This window comes from Canis lupus, chromosome 1, assembly GCF_011100685.1.
Source record: "Canis lupus familiaris isolate Mischka breed German Shepherd chromosome 1, alternate assembly UU_Cfam_GSD_1.0, whole genome shotgun sequence".
In the NCBI taxonomy this organism is placed as follows: domain Eukaryota; kingdom Metazoa; phylum Chordata; class Mammalia; order Carnivora; family Canidae; genus Canis; species Canis lupus.
Genome location: NC_049222.1, coordinates 59787701 through 59805155, shown reverse-complemented (window position 1 = coordinate 59805155; position 17455 = coordinate 59787701). Strand labels below are relative to the sequence as shown.

The following is a 17455-nucleotide window of genomic DNA, read 5'->3' as shown; positions in this document are numbered from 1 at the left end:
TGCCACTTCCTTTTTGTTAGCAACTTTATTCATAATTACCAAAACTTGGAAGCAATCAAGATATCTTTCAGAAGGTGAATGGGTAAATAAACTGTGGTACATCCAGACAATGGAATATTATTCACTCTAAAATGAAATGAGTTATGAAGCCATGCAAATTCAGGCACAGAGGAGCCTCAAATGCATATTTACTAAGTAAAAGAAGCCAGTATGAAAAGGCTATGTAGTATATACTTCTAACTATATGAAAATTCTAGACAAGGCAAAACTGGGGAGACAGTAAAAAGATCATTGGTTTCAGGAGTGCGGTGGGGCTAGGGATGAATAGCTGGAGCACAGAGGGCTTTTACAGCAGTGAAACTCTTCTATATTATACTACAGTGGTGAATACAGGTCATTATATCTTTGTCAAAACCCATGGAAAATGTACAGCAACAGTGAACCCGAATGTAAATTGTGGACTTGGGTGATTATGATGCATCATATAGGTTCATTGATCTAACAAATGTACCCTGCTGGCACATGATATTGATAGTGGAGGTGGTCGTATGGTGTTCAGGCAGGAGTATATGGGAAATCTCTGTACTTCTGCTCAGTCTCACTGTGAACCTAAAACTGCTCTAAAAAATAAAGCCTACTTTAAAGAATATACACACAAAAGAGAGAGAAAAAAAGAAACACTTGTGCCCTGGGACCCTTTGGCTAACTACAGCAGAATAGGGTTTGATTATCTAGGGCTAGTTTGTTTACTTAAAAAAACAGTGATAAAATAATATAGTTTTTTAAATATCTGATTTTTGCTCATTTTTATACATACATTTCAAGCTAATTTTTTTTCATTTCTCATTTCCTAACTCACAGTATTTGTAAAGTTTTAAAAAGGAATATTTAAAAAGTTATCTGTCTTTACCAACTTGACAAATCTGTAAACAAATCCCTTCAAGAGAGCATATTTCTGTTCTGAAAAAACCATTGTGTCACCAGTGCAGAAAGATAAATGTAGTGAAAATTTGAGGCTGTGGAATGACATGCATGAGTTAAAAGAATGTTTGGACTTACTTTTTTATTACAAATATTAAACCTTAAAGAAATCTTTTCAGATGAGACCCTCCATAAGAATAGAATTTGTTTTCTATAGAAAAATACTTTTAGATCTCCTTCTTAGAATAAAGAGTTTCATGATATCCCAACAAGGGATACCAGTTTGTCTCAATTGCTAGCAAAGATCTGTAGATGCTGATGCTCCCCAGTTTGGAAAAGCCTTACCAGCCCATTGCCTGGGGACCACAGAGGTCTTAGCAGGATAATCTAATGAATGCAGTTTTAATCTAATGAATGCAATTAAAAACCATCAGAAAGACTCAAAACCCAGAGATTGAACCTTTGAACTCGAGTGACAGTTTCTATATAAAAAGAACCATAGTTATTAACCACAAGGCTGATATTTTTGATGAGGAAATAACTGCAAGTGATAGGTTCTCAGCTACTGCAGAGCTTGTCAATGTATAAAACATTCTCAGTAATAGTACTTCTTCCCCAAAAAGGATGTGCTAGGTACTCACACATCAACAGACCTTTTTCTAACCTCTCACTTTTGAGATGCTAAGTTACTGTCCTTTAGAATTATTTTAGAGATATGTATTTGAACATTTTAGTCAAGTTTGGGGGTGGTTGTTTTGGTTTGGAGGTTTTTGTTTGTATGTTTGTTTTTTGCCCTGTACCCTCTTCCACTTGGTAACAGCACAGAAGTTTTAGAAGTAATGTCAGAATTTGGACACAAAGGAAAGAGAAGCATTAAATAGCATATGATCCAGTTCCTTGAGCTGGATCTAGAAAAACTGGCTCCCTCTTAGGGAATAAGATACTTCTTAAAAACAGGACAGTCTGTCCTCACAAGTGGATATTAACTAGAATCCTCATTTTTTAAAACTGGCTTGATCAGGCATTCTCATGCTTTTTCCAAAGATTTTGCTACTGCTAACCACTCTTTCAATTCACTGGGGAATTAATGCTTAGTGGCCCATTGGGTTCATACAATAGCCTTAAATAATTACTCCTTTGTGTATTTCCTACTTCTTAAAAAAAAAAAAAGGTATACTAAAATTGACTGTGGAAGAATTCAGGACATCTGACTGAAGAAGTCATGCACACATACGTGGCCACTCAGTGGTTAAGAGGCAGCTTCAAGTACCTGGTAACAAACAAATTGCTCACACAGGGACAAGAAAAAAAGAGGAGTGGTGAGGAGGAAAGAAAAACTGGCCAAAGGTGGCCCAGGTGGGGGTGATAAAGCTCAGGACCTGGCACAGCTGAAGACAGCAGCTGGGGGTGAAGGAGGGGGATCCACAGTTCTCCATAAATCCAGGGATGAGCAGGGCCGCCATCTTCCCTGCGCAGGTAGCCTCCAGGGCCAGGAGGTGAGGAGCTGGGGCTAGAGCTGGCGGGAGCGCTGAAGTGGAGGGGAAGGAAGGCCATGAAGGATGCAAAGCAGGCAGGGGAAGGCAGTGCTGCAAGCTGTTTCCTTTGAGCTGTCTCACAAGCTTGTGTGGTGAGTGCCATGATGTGGTGCCAGGCCTGGCTGTCTCCTTGGAGCCTATGGTAGGGCCGCCCTGTGTACACAGAATGGTGGGAAGGCTCGGAGACTGGGGTTGACTATCTTAAGGTTGACAAGAAGCGAGGGCACCTAAGTGGCTCCATGGTTAAGCATGCGCCTCCTGGTTTCAGCTCAGGTCATGATCTCAGGGCTGTGAGATGGAGCCCACATCTGGCTCCAAGGAGTCTGCTTGAGATTCTCTCCCACCCTCTCCCCTCCCCATGCATAAATAAATAAAGTCTTTTTAAAAGCGACTAGCAGCAAAAAAAAAATAAAGAAAAGAAAAGAAAAGTGGGGGCTCTCTTATACTCTTATAGTGGCAAGAATCAGAACCAGTGAGTTTGCAGCCTTGCTCTTCCTCTGCACTATGCCTGGCCTCAGATTTCTCATCTGTAAAATGGAGTAATAATACCTCACAGAGGTGTTGTGAGGCATCAGTATGTGGTAAATTGTTATCAAGTTCCCCTTACGGTGACTTGTGGTAGATGATTGACACCGTTCAGTCACTTTCTCCTTTTCAACGCCTGCAGTTTGATTTATAAAACAGAGCATTGAAAATTCTAAATGCATCCTAAAATGTGAAATTCAACAGAAGAGAATTGCTGAGAAGTGTGTGCACAATGCTTTATACATCTCCGGTCTGGAGGACCTTACTAATTCCACTAATTTTTGGCCAAGAGACAGCACCGATGGTAGGGCCAGGACAGCCCAAGAGCAGGCAGTGAGGGCAGCCTGTGGCAGAGGTGGGCCAAGCCCTGCCAGCTGAGTGCATGTGGGTAAGCGATGTGCCCACAGATCTAAACACAGAGTGGTCAGGTCTAGACATGTACCTATAAACCGGGGATTGCGTTGCAGACTGCTGGTCTGTGGGCTATCTGTGGCTCACAGATCTATTTTTTTTTCCTTAGCTAGCAGACTTTTTTTTTCCCCCCAGCACTCTGGAAAACCTGGCTCAAAAACCTTAAACGCAAGCTTAGTATTTTTCATAAATGGCATTAGTCAGAGCCTCCACTCTTGTTTTACCATATGCCCTGTCATTTCCAGTTGCTCTGGACCTGGCCATTCTGTTTCTGTCTGGCTCTGGAGTTTTCATCCCTCTTTCAGGCCCAAGGCAGAGCAGGACACAAGCCAGGGAGCTGGCCCTGGACAGGGAAGCAGGCACTGAACGTGTTTTGTCCTTGTGTCCTAGGGGGGCTGGCTGAAATACAGGACTGTATTAGAATTTGCACGTCAGACAAACATATTTTACGTATGTCACACGAAGTCCTCTTATTCCCCAAATCTGGCATCCTACTCTGTCCTCATTTATAATTCACATCGTGCCACCAGTAGGTGCTCAAAAAGTAGCAGTTGGCATTGTAACATTAGGAAAAATGATCTTGGAAACAGAACACCTTAGCAGCCTTGGAGGAAGGGACAGAGAACTCATCTATTTCAGCATTTGAAGGAGATAAATTGAGCAAGGCTCCTGAATGAATGTTTTAATTTGATCTGGGGTAAAATTGGGAACTGTCACTGCTGGGCAGGTTTTCCTTGGTGCTCGGCCCTGAGAGAGAGCAGGGTGCTGGGCTCGGGGCCTTGCTCCGCGAGGAACTGCGTCAGGAGGAGCATCGTCCCCAGGTCTGTCTTGATCCCTATTAGTGAGAGGATGCTAGACGCTGTAATCGGGGTAGACTCCGGGCCTGCAGTCTCGGTGGGTGGATGTGGTCACACCAAGCTCTGCGTTGTCACCTTTGGGTGACATTGGCCTCTTTCCTTTTCTCTCCTGCTAATTCACTTTTCCCTGAATTGCCTTGCCTGCTCTGAGTGTAGCTAAGTGTCCTCCTTTTTCTCAGGCTCTTCTCTCTTATCTCTGCTGCTTAATCCTTGGGCCCAGGAGGGCAGTGAGGAGGTAGGGTGCATGGAGGCCCGCAGTATTCATTGGAGGTCTTCCCCAGCCAGGCGCATTCTCCGATTGGATCGCATGACCGCATGACCGTGCCGTGAGGACGGTGATGTTATTCTTCTTTAAATATATACTTTTATTTGTTTAGAGCAGTTTTAGGTTCATAGCAAAATAGAGGGGAAAGTACAGTGTGTTCCCATTTACCCCGGCACCTACACAGCCCAGCGCCTACACAGCCCACTGTTAACATCGTGCACCTTTGTTACAATTGATTGTTGTTTCTTAAAAATGAGAAAACTAAGAGTGTAGGAGAGGAGAGCCAGGCAACAGGGCTCGGTCATCCCCAGGGAAGCTGCTGGCTTTGCTCCCTCCGACAGCTGTCCCCAGCCCTGGGTCTCTCCCTGGCCTGACACTCCTTCCACTTCTCTCAGCCTTCCTTCCAAAGTGGTGCAGCTTCAGATAAGAAGGCGGCGTGCCTAGATTGTCGCCTTGTGTTCACACATCTAGAAATTCTTCCCCTATGCATAATTGAGGTTTTGGAGAAGCTGCAACCTGATTCCCTGAAATCACTTTTTATTTTTCCTGTCTGCCACTTCCCAGTTCACCAAAGATTAAAAAAAGGAAGATGGATACAGTGATCCTAAAAATGTTTTTGAGATTTTATCTGAAAGTTCTGGGAGGTACTTTCATGGGACAAACAAATCATTTCAGGCAAAGTTTGATAGAATCTACTGTCTGGCTTTTAAAATTCATATTTTTTCAAAGCATCAACTAAGTATAGTTTTAAGAGCTAAGGCTATCCATTTCTTCTTGAATGGGTAGGTGGATTGACCTCACACCCTAGATCTCACCTGAACCAGACACATACACAGCCCTTCATCTCTAGAACAGGGGGGAGTGTGAATGTCACTGAACTATAGTTTCTTCCTCTTAGTGCCAAATGTCAAGCTATTGACAAGCCAAAAGTGGCCTCTATCTTTTGGCCCTTGAGTTGCTAGTGTACATAGGCCAGAATGTTGTTATATATTGTTATATTAGTATTGATATTAGTATCAATAGCCCACTGATACTAAATTCAAATTTTTACACATCCAATTATTTTTTTTAAATCAGCATTTTAGCCATTTAGAGCCTGCCTGCTTTACATACTCTGTGAAACCTTACCCAGCATCTGTTGACCGTTGATAAGACCCTGTGGTTTTAATATCCCAGGCTGCTACCGCCTTCTGGAGTTCGCTTTGTGTGTTTGTACTTCTCTGCTTCTACCTCACTCTGGCCTCTGGATCCTTTGCGAATATCTCTGTTACACTTCCATAGGTAGAGGATTAGGTTGGTCCATCCAGTAGACAGAGCTTCACATCCAGACACCTCATCTTCAGGGCTACTGGCTGGCTCTTAGTTGTCTACCTTTGGGTCAGACACCAGGCCCTAGATCAGTCCACAGGTGCCAGGGACTTACTCTGATCACACTGTATAAATGATGAAAATCTTGTGTAAGTCCACACAGAATGGGGCTACAAGTGGGACTTGAGCTTGTAGCCTTTTTTTAAAGGGGCAAAGAAAGTTCAAGCCTTCATAAGATCTGTCTGGCAAAAACAGATTTTCAGAAAGCTTTTTAATGTATCGTGAATAACCTAAGATCATATAATTAAAGCATCAGCAAATAAAAATATTTGTAAGGGGGAGGTGTCTGGGTGGCACAGTCGGTTAGGCATCCGACTCTTGGTTTCAGCTTAAGTCATGATTTCAAGGTCTTGGAATCAAGCCTCACATCAGGTTTCATGTTCATCATGGAGTCTGCTTGAGATTCTCTTCTCTTTCTCTCTTTTCCCCCCTCCTTCCCTCCCCTCTTCACCCTCTGCCCCTCCTGCTCATGGTGTCTCTCTCTCTCTAAAATAAATAAGTAAAATCTTTAAAAAAAAAAAACACAACTCTCTAAGGCAACAAAAATGTAGGTTATGAACTCTATACATACCTGGGGAAATTCAAGCATATTTTGTTTATTTGTGGCTTCTCCCATCCTTGATTAGGTCAGGACATAAAATTGAAAGCAAATCATTAGGTACAATAGTAGAGTTGGGCACAACATTAGTTTTCTTATTCTGCTATATTTATAAATATTTATGAGTATGTAAGAACAGACAATGTTAAGCTTCCATACACTACGAGTTTATAAGCATGATAGAGTCATGTACACTTTCTTTTTAATCCTTCGGTATCTTATTCATAGTGTAGCAGACACTCAATAAATGACTGCCTAATTACTTAGCCTTGATGCCAATTGAAAAGAAAGTGCTAGTGGAGGAATCTTTGAGTACAGAGTCAAGGAGAAATAATGCTATTTTGGGGATATTTACGTTTTAATTTAAGTTTCTCTGGGTGAATATAATGGATTGCTATTTTAGAGTTTTGTATCATTTTCTTCTCTTTGTTTCCATTCACACTGTGTTAGCTATACCTCTCACTCATACAAACATAGGCATTCAGGAAAATACAAATCTTATGCTTTCAGAGTTTTTTTGTTTTTTGCTTTTTTCACACGTGGGTTTCACAACTGTGTTTGAAGTCCTAATCAACCTCTAGTTGTTTAGGGCTATTTTAATCCTTCTACTTGGGATGTAAGGCTCTACAACTCTAATAAAATTGATGAAATACTACAAAACAAAATTAAGGAGCATGTGAAGATGGAGATTAATCCTATCCGTGGACTTCTTTGTTAGTAGTTGAACTTTGAAAGTGACCTTTGTAGCCTGTCAGCTCATAAGCACACTGAGTCTAAAGACATTAAATACCTCCATCCCCATGGTCCCTTAGCTGGCTAGTGGCTTAATACTGTAAAATCAGAAGCTAGTACCATTTCAGTGTTTTCAGGTATTTGTAAAGTCATAAATCTTAGTTACAAAGCTGAGCTTACATATAACTTGTGAGTTCATTCTCACTGTTACTCTACACACACATACACATTATGTCTTCTGTTTGGCTTTAACTTGGTAAATCATTTCCAGAGGTCATCGACCACTGGAATCATTTAACAACATGGCTGTTCTTTTGACAAGTTCCTGGAGAAACCACTCTTTATGCCCCATTCAAGGTATTTTGACCACACGGTTTTCTTTTTCTTTTCTCTCTCTAACCCCTAGAAATATCATGGGATGAGGAACCCATTTTGTGAAATGTGCCACAGCAACTTTTAAAATGTAGGAAGCCAAGCAATTAGTGCCAGATTTTCCCTTGGGGAAAAAAAAGATGAAAAAAGTTAATATATACTACAGATGCAACTCAAGGAAGTTCTGTACTAGTAGTACATGGTATAAAGGATAATGTTTGATAAAGCAGCAGTCTTCTGTGGGAGAGATTTATGCCATCTTTGAGTCATTAATAGTATATGACACTGGTTTCCACTCAGACTTAGGGCTAAAACACATCATCATAAAATTTTATTGTTATTGTTCTTGTGTCAGGTATATTTCAAAAGCTTTTGAATTTATAAAGTGTCTTTGGAAATTTACAGGAATGAAGTTTACCAAATGTAGTCCATTAACAGGAAAACCAAATCAAACTCAGATGTAATCTCAAGGTGTTTTTGTGGATTTCCTATCCCTAGTCTTTTCACAAGCTTATCAGTTTCTTTTTCTGTGATGTGAATTTAATTGGTTTCAACATAGGTTCACATTCAATAAACATGTGATTACCCACCATGTGGAAGCAGTACACTAAGTGCAGTCATATGCTATGTTCATGTAATCCTTACATACACCCCGTGCGGAATTACCCCATTTTTTTCAGATAAAGAAAATCTCGTAAAAGCTATGACTCATCCGTGATATGTGACTAATCAGGGGTATTATAGGAGTTATAAGTCAGGTTATTTTATCCTTAAATCTATTATACTTTCCAATAAAATTATAAAGAGAAAATCTTGAAAATGCTATCTTGTCCACGTTCTGTGGACTGGGGGGAAAATCAACAATCTGATTCATCAAAGGAAGATTCTGTTGCTGACTCATTAAAGGAAGATGATGCAACATATTGGTTAATGCCATGGCTTTGGAGTCAGGCCAACACAGGGATGAACCCTGGCTCTTCAGCTGTGAAGAAATAGCAGGACCCTGACTAAAGTTCCTTGGGTTTTAACTTCCAAGCCTCAAGTTTCTTTATCTACCAAACAATAGTAATACAACATTTCATAGAGTTGTAATGAGAATTGAGTATGATACTGAATGTAGAGCATGTAGCAGAGTACCCAGCAAATTGTACAGATTTTTGTAGTTATTATTCATAGTAATAGTGAAGATAATATTCAAATTGGCTAAAGAAAGATGTTTATTACTGTGTTCAGGGACATATGAAGATTTAAGAAAATTATATTGATCTCACTGAAGATTTTTAGAAATAAACAGCCCTTGTGTTTGTAACTTTAGCTGATGCTTTTTAAAGGTATTTTAAAATATGGAGCCAGATTAGGACATTTTCAGATTATGTTCATATTTTGGTGACATTGCTAATGGATTGGGAATAGCAGCATGAATGAGACATGTGAAGAGTCTCCTGCCCTCTTTAAAAAAGGGATACAAAAATAATTATATTCCTTGAGTCCTAAAAAAAAAATTCAACAACTGTTATACAGTGATTATACAACTATTTTGACAGGCTCTTAGAACAATTTCTCCCCTTAAAAATCGTTCACTTTCTACTAGAGTTAATGTTTTAGCACAATAAGTCAGAACTTTATCTGTAAGCCAAGAGAAATTAATTTGGTTTTCATTATATATAAATTTTGTTAAAATTAATTGAAAATAATTGAAAATAATTTATACAATTAATGGCAGAGAAGTTTGGCCTTTAAAAACCTTCCTGGTACAAGGAGCCTAGAATGGAAGTATACGGGATCAGCTTCACATATATACACATGTATATAATTCAGGATTGATTATATTAAAACAAGCTGAAGTTTCCCCAAATTTAGATATAATCATAGAGTTTTACTTAAGTCCTCTACGCTTCTCCACGTAGACTTGGTCAAAATACATCAAAGTGTTTAAAGTGATAACCCTGAATATTTGTATATTATGAGGTTGACAAAATACAAAGAACCTTGTGAAAAAACCAGTACCTTAAATATAGACTCTTTGCAGATAAATCTTTCATGAGATTGAAATAGATAAATGTAAGAATGGTTCATCCTTTTTAGAATAAGCTAAATATCTGTTACTGGGAACTGACTTGAAAATAGTATGTGCTCTTTTAAACAAGAAATCTCCATTTGTAAATATAAAGGGGCAACGTGTGTGTGCGGGCACACGTGTGTGCCAGTTTATTCATATCATTGTCACCCTTTTAAATAATCATCCTTTTAACTAAGCAGTGAATTTTAAGGCTTTAACTTTTAGGTCTTCAATATATGATCTGTTTTGTAGCAAAAACCTCTTAAATTCAAATTATAATCCTGTTTTCACTTCTTTTCTCAGATGATGAAACATGCTTGGAATAATTATAAGCGTTATGCCTGGGGATTAAATGAACTGAAACCTATATCAAAAGAAGGCCATTCTAGCAGTTTGTTTGGTGAGTAGAATGTGCTTTGGTTTCTTAGTGACAGTAATTTTTCTCCAGTTGACAGAACCTGTGAGAGGTGACGTTTGAGTGCCCCTCCAGTCCATGTAGGAAACTTGCATACCTGATGGAAGTTATCTGCGAGGACTGTGCATAGTATGTCCTTCAGACTGAGCACTGTATGTTAGAATCACTTACCTACCTTGAAAAAGTGATGCCTGAGGCACACTTCCAAAGATTCTCATTTAATGGACATAGGTTCAGCATCATGATTTTTAGCTCCTGGGGTGATACCCAGCAGAGGAGCATTTGGTCCACTGCATTAACTGCCTCCTATCAGGTAAAAGTTGTGTCTTTATTGATAAGCTGGCCAAGGCAGCCTGCCATGGTGATCTTCACTGTATCTTGGTGACTCCCAACAGTAGCTCTGGGTTTCTCCTGTTTGTGCCATGGAAGAGAAAGTGCAAATAGATTACGTCAGTTATTTAAACTTTCATTTGTCTACTTTGGCATGCTTTATTGCATTTGGTCCTCCCAGCAGCCCTTGGTGATTGGTACTGTGGATGTTAATAACATTCTCATTGTGGAGGTGAGGAAGCTAGGTAACAGAAAAGTTGGATTCCTTGGGTCACAGAGGTACCCAGTGCCCTTTTCATTGCACTGGATTCTTCTTTAACCTACACAATTTTGCCCATAAGTCCCAGGATGAAGGGAGTAGAGTCTTATTCTGACACTTCTTAATTCCCCATAGAAAATGTGACTTTTTATACTGTAACTGAAGGTGTTAAATAATATCAAATCATACAACAAGCAACAGTGTCAGCTGACACTCATGACACGCCAAGTGCCATTTTTCCGACATCTCACTTAACCTCATTATCATAGGCACTTTATAGATGAGAAAAAGGCAGCTCAGAACAGCTTACCACGTATTAGCCACGTACTAACTAGCCATGCTGGGGCCAGACCCAGGTGTGGTTAAGGTCAGAGTCCGTGGTCCTAATCACCACACTATGCTTCTCTCCATTTATTCAGGATCTTCCGTGTGGTGGGCTCTCCTTCTAGCACTGGTTTAATCACCGCAGTACAAGTCTTTGCAGAGTTCCTGGCCTCCTACAGAAGAGTTGTGTGTAAATAGTTGTCAAATCATTAGAGGGTTCAGGAGATATTCATCTGAAGTTCAGATATTCATATGAAGCAGGAACTCAGGTAGGGAGAAGGGAATTGTGAGAGCAGTGAGGGAGAGCTGGAAGAGGGGCAGAAAGGCTGGTTGGCCTATTACAGTGAAACAGTTTAGAGATGAAGAGAGTCCAACAAACTTGGAGTAGTGACAGTAGAAGCGATTTCAGGTGTATTTATAAAGTAGTGCTTTCACGACACAGTTATCAGCAGGGATGATGAATTGCAGGAATTGAACACAAATTCAGAAACTTCATGATGACTCAGAGGACTTTATTTTTTTCATTATTTACTATGACTTTTAACATCTAGTTCTGTTTTTGTTTTTATCCCTATGAAAGTTGCTCACATCATTGATAAATCAGTTTTGTGTAAATTTGTCATAATGTTTATCAAAGAGATTATTTGGTTCTCTGTTAATACAGTGATGATTGATTTTAAATTATTATGAAGCATTGAAACCTAGTAAGTCTCTTAATATGGAATGTGCAGATGAAGAAGACAGGACTTCTCAATGAGTGAAAATATCAGTGAGGGTGACAAAACATGAGAGACCTAACTCTGGGAAATGAACGAGGGGTAGTGGAAGGGGAGGTGGGCAGGGGGTTGGGGTGACTGGGTGATGGGCACTGAGGGGGCACTTGGGATGAGCACTGGGTGTTGTGCTATATGTTGGCAAATTGAACTCCAATTAAAAAAAAAAAAGACATGACTTCTCCATTCTGAGGAAGTTTATAGACTAAAAGAGATGTACACAAATAATTATAAATGGAAGGCAGAAAGTGATGAGTGCAAGACCAACGTAAAGCCTTCATGTCAAGGGAGTTCAGAGGAAATGAATCATCGAGTCGAGATGGGCTGGGTGGGTGGGAGGGGAGGTTAGGATCAGGCCTTCAAAGAGGGGGTGAAATTCCATTTTTGAATAATCACTTATTAGAGCTATCATAATTTTAGATTTAATTATATTTAAAAGTTTTGCACAGGTGTACTTTTACGTGATTACGTTAAAATTAATATGTGTGTTGCTCCTCTGTTTCAGATCTACTTTTTTCTTGCTAGAGAATGCAGTCACAAATGAAATTCTAAGAGATTATTTTCTACAACTCAGAAGAAACTTTAAAGATTAGTGTATCAATCCATACCCTGTGATAATGATTAGTTGGGTTTTACTGCAGCTTTAAAATTTTCTTTCGTGATAGGAATTTTAGATTATGTTCAGTATTACCTTTTATTAATAAATTCAGTATTATCCTCTCCCTCTCCCTCTCCAGGTTTGGTCAATTTGCTTGTATGTATCTGTCAAATATTTTAATAGTTATTTTTCTGATATTTTCAGGTAGTATTAAAGGAGCAACAATAGTAGATGCCCTGGATACTCTTTTTATAATGGAAATGAAAGATGAATTTGAAGAGGCAAAATCATGGGTTGAAGAAAATCTAGATTTTAATGTGGTGAGTTAAACAAAAGTTGTCAATTCAGTTCTTAAATCTCAGTTTAACATGGACAAATTCTGTTGGGGGGCAAATTATGGTGTTATATGACCTAGCGGAAACAATGCAATTTTAAATAGTACCATACTATATTCTTGTCCTCCGTTACTACACAAGTACATGTCTTTGTTTTTTGGCAAATAAAATGTAAAAAAAAGGAAATGAAAATTTATGGAGACCTACATATGCCAAACATTCATGTTCAAGTCCCACAACCATCCTGTGAGATAGGCATTATTTTCATACCTGTACAGTTTAGAAATTAGAACTTTAGAGACTCATCCAGATCACAGCTAGTTGCGTGTCAGAGCCTCAGTGAGGCCAACACAGATCTGTGTGGCTCCGTGCTTGTGTTTGGCACTGGGGCAATTTCACTACATATAGATGCAGTCTGCCTTTTATTCCATATAACCATCCTGCTTTCCTATATCTACGCTATTCAGTCGGTTCCTGTGTCAAATCTTACATACATGTGGAGCAAAAAGGATAAAAGAATGTACTGCTTTGTATTCTTAATGGGGTGATGTTGATACATCAGCGGACCTGGGGTGCATAACCTTCTTTCATTAAACCTTCGTAGTCCGTCTGGCAGAGGATCATGTTATTCTTTGGGAAAAAATTTGTCTCCAACACAAAATCTTTGATTACAAAGCTGACATGCAAAGCAGTCCAGGTGGTAAACATTGTCCTTGGCGCACATCACCATCTCAAAGGCCCTGGCACATTGTTTTGATTTTGTTAAATTAACTTTTGTTAATCAGAGCACAGGGTGCCAGATGAGTGAGCTCTGCAGTTCAACAAAGACCACAAGAGAAATTAAAACAGAGAAGTTTATTACTCACAGGTCCTGAGGAGGTGCACAGCAGGCCTCTAGGGGCCACAACGGGGAGGTCAAGGCAGAGGACAGATAGACAGGACTTGGGGCACATGCCTTTATTAGAGTGGGTATAGTCCTTTGGGGTCTAGGCTAAAGCCAATTTGGTCAATGCAAACCAAAAAAGAGCTAGGGTTTGGTAAGCTCCGCAAACAAAAAAAGGGGTCTTTTCTGAGGAGTGCACAAGGGGACGGCCCTGGGAGCTGAGGGAGACTGTTGATCACAAGGACGACTGGGGGAGTCATATCAGGAACTTGCATTTGCTTGTGCCTCTGCGGGCTGTTATCCAAGGCATGCGCTTGCATGAGAGGCTGGCATTGCTTGAGGTCCCCAACAGGCCGCCTGAACGCTGAGGCAGCAATACCATAGAGATGCTCGGCTAAACTCTCAACGTACATCCAACAGCAGCTCTGTCTCCTCTTGCACAAGTACAGTTTCCAGCTTTATTCGTTGTATGCCCTTATCTGAATAAAGTTTTGTCAATATGAATTTGAAGTCCTTTAAAAAATCTTGTTTGCATACTCTCATTCTTAACAAATACTTCGAAACCCATTATACACCAAGGAAAAAGTTCAGAATTAAGGAGAATGGACACTTCCAGTCCTTCTTGATAATTTTTATTTGGGAGGACACCATCATGTCAGAGCTAATCTCATTCCATAGTCACTGTTTTACCTCACATAATGAGGTTGACAAAACATTTGTTTTAAGAGGAGTGTTGGCCCAGCTTTTTTTAGTCATTCACTCATTTGGCATTATTGGTATTATTTTTAATCTGAGATTGTTCTGCAGAAAGCATAGCAAACCTCTTGTCCATCTGGTATTCATGCAGTAATTGTCTGTAAATCCCCATAACCAGGCCCAAGCAACATGCTCTGTGTTGACAATGGGCAAAGAAAGATTGTTTCCCTGTCAACATCTCCACTTTGTGGAGCTCTTATTCTCCCACAGACCCAGTGAGGATACCAATGGCAGAGTGTTAAAGATTAGTAAAACTAAATCTTTTTCCTAACTCTGCATTAAAAACCTATGTAAATTAAAACTTCAAATATTTTGTCCCAACCCTCTTATTAATTGCCTTATATGCCCCATTTTGAAGATCACTGCCTTAAAGAACAATTAGATAAGTCTATGTTTAATCTGCCTTATAATTGAATTGAGAATATAAAGAAGACATATGCCAATATAAAGGGACCTTGGAGATCAATGTGTTCAGCTCTTTCATTTTAAAAATGAGAAAACAGACCCAGGGAGCTGGTGATTTGCTCAAGGTTCTACAGCTATTTGATTGGAATGACTTGTGGTAGCTCTAATATTATTAATGGAATATGAAAAATTAAAGCAGTGAAAAAGGAAATTCTGTTTCTTTTTGAGGGTTTGTTGTCTCTTACTAGCATTACTGCCCCACCTTGTTATTTATAAATTCAGCTACCCACCTTTAAATAGGGCTTGTCTTGAGCTATCTATGGGAGAGAAAATGGATAGTGTGTTCCCTTCCTGCAACCCTCTCAAGAAAGGTTCGGAGAATAGGAACTGAATCCTTCCAAAATCAAGTATTGTTTTTTCCTACTGTTACCCAGTATTTTTTTCTTTGTTTATTTCTCTAATTCAAGTACAATTAACATAGTTAGTTTTGGGTATACAACATAGTGATTCAACAATTCTATATATTATTCAGTGCTCATCAAGATAAAAATACTCTTAATCCCCTTTACTATTTCTCACACACACACACACACACACACACACACACACAAACCCTTGTGTTAACACCAGTTCCCTGTATTTAAGAATCTAGTTTAGGGGGATTTTTCCTCTCAGTTTCTTTTTTGTTTTGTTTCTAAAATTTCCATATATGAGTGAGATCATACGGTGTTTGTCCTCCTCTGACTAATTTATTTCACTTAGCATTTTACTCTCTAGGTCCATCCATATTGTTGCAAATGGCGAGATTTCATTTTTTCATGGCTGAGTCATATTCCAAATATATATCTCACATCTTCATTCATCTGTTGATGGACACTTGGGTTGTTTCCATATCTTGGATATTGTAAATCATGCTACAATAAACATAAGGGTACATGTATCTTTTCAAATCAGTGTTACCATTTTCTTTGGATAAATACCCAGGAGTGGAATTATTGGATCAAATGGTATTTCTCTTTTTAAGTTTTAGAGGAAGCTTCCTACTATTTTCCACTGTAGCTGCATCAATTTGGATTCCCACAAGTGTTCCCTATTCTCCACATCTTTGCCACCACTTGTTATTTCTTGTGTATTGTGACATTCTGACAGGTGTAAGGTGATATCCCACATGATTTTAATTTGCATTTTCCTGATGATCAGTGATGTTGAACATCTTTTCATGTGTCTGTTGGTCAGCTGTATGTTTTCTTTGGAAAAATGTCTATTCAGGTCCTCTGCCCATTTTTTAATCAGATTTCTTTTTTGGTCGTAAATGCTAAAATTTTTTGTATATTTTGGATGGTAACCCCTTATTAGAAATATCAATTGCAAATGTCTTTTCCCATTCAGTAGATTGCTTTTTTGTTTTGTTGATGGTTCCTTTGCTGTGCAAAAGCTTTTTACTTTATATAGTCCCAATCCTTTCACTTTGCTTTTGTTTCCTTCTCCTGAGGGAATGTTTCTACCATGTCAAGGAAATTACTCCCTGTGTTTTCTTCTAGGAATTTTTTGGTTTCAGATCTCACATTTAGGACTTTAATCCAGTTTAAGTTTATTTTTGTGTATGGTCCAAGAACGTGGTCTAGTTTGATTCTTTTGGATGTGCCTGTCCACTTTTCCCAACACCACGTGTTGAAGAGGCTGTCTTTTTCCCCATTGTATATTCTTGCCTTGTCATAGATTAATTGCCCAAACAAGTGTGTGTTTATTTCTGGATTCTCCATTCTGTTCTATTCATCTACATGTCTGTTTCTGTGCTAGTACCAGACTGTTTTGATTACTACAGCTTTGTGTAGTATATCTTGAAATCTGGAATTGTGATGCCACCAGCTTTGTTGTTTTTCAAGATTACTTTGGCTATTTGGGGGCCTTTGTGTTTTCATACAAATTTTAGGATTATTTGTGCTAGTTCTGTGAAAAATGATGATATTTTGATAGAGATTGCATTAAATCTATAGATTGTTTTGGGTAGTATGGATATTTTAGCAGTATTGGCTCTTCTAATCCATGAGCATGGAATATTGTTCCATTTGTTTGTATCACCTTTAGTTTCTTTCATCATTGTTTTAGTTTTCAGAGTACTCCTCCTTGGTTAGGTTTATTCCTAGGCATTTTATTATTTTTGGTGCTGTTGTAAGTGGGATTGTTTTCTTAATTTCTCTTTCTGCTGCTGCTTTGTTAATGTATAGAATTACAACAGATTTCTGTATATTAATTTGTATCCTACATCTTTACTGAACTCATTTATCTAAAATTGAATGATTGAAGACAGGAAAGTAGATGTTAGTGCTACTAGACCTGAATAGTATCTGATAATTAAAGAATTGCTTCCCTAGACCTTCCCACATAATGCCACAATTCTTTGCTTTCATGACTGGCAGTAGTCTGAGAAACCTAAGAATCATTTATTTAAAAGAACTAAGTACAAAGGCCTCTCAAGCTAACAGACAAGATAACAGAAAGCAGTTGGCTGACCTCAGACCACTACCAGGTGACATGAATGTGTTCTATGGACCGTGGGGACTGTGCGGAAGCAAAGGGAAGGAATCTAATAGAGGTTATCAGACTGTGGAGAAGAGCCAAATTTTTTGTTTCCTTACTTGTAACATAAAGCAATTGGACTATTGTTAAGTGATTGCTAAGCTACTGACCTTTAATGTTGTTTTTTTTTAATTGTATTTTTGTTTTTTAATAA

At 39.0% G+C, this 17455-nt stretch overlaps 1 protein-coding gene across 1 annotated transcript in view; it reads left to right on the top strand.

Moving 5' to 3' along the window:
- Positions 1 to 17455, top strand: part of MAN1A1 (mannosidase alpha class 1A member 1) — a 168814-nt gene that overhangs the window by 30081 nt on the left and 121278 nt on the right. The window contains exons 2-3 of the mRNA XM_038526670.1: positions 9947 to 10043; positions 12547 to 12662. Coding sequence (XP_038382598.1) covers positions 9947 to 10043; positions 12547 to 12662 — 213 coding nt within the window. The remainder of the gene's footprint in view (positions 1 to 9946; positions 10044 to 12546; positions 12663 to 17455) is intronic.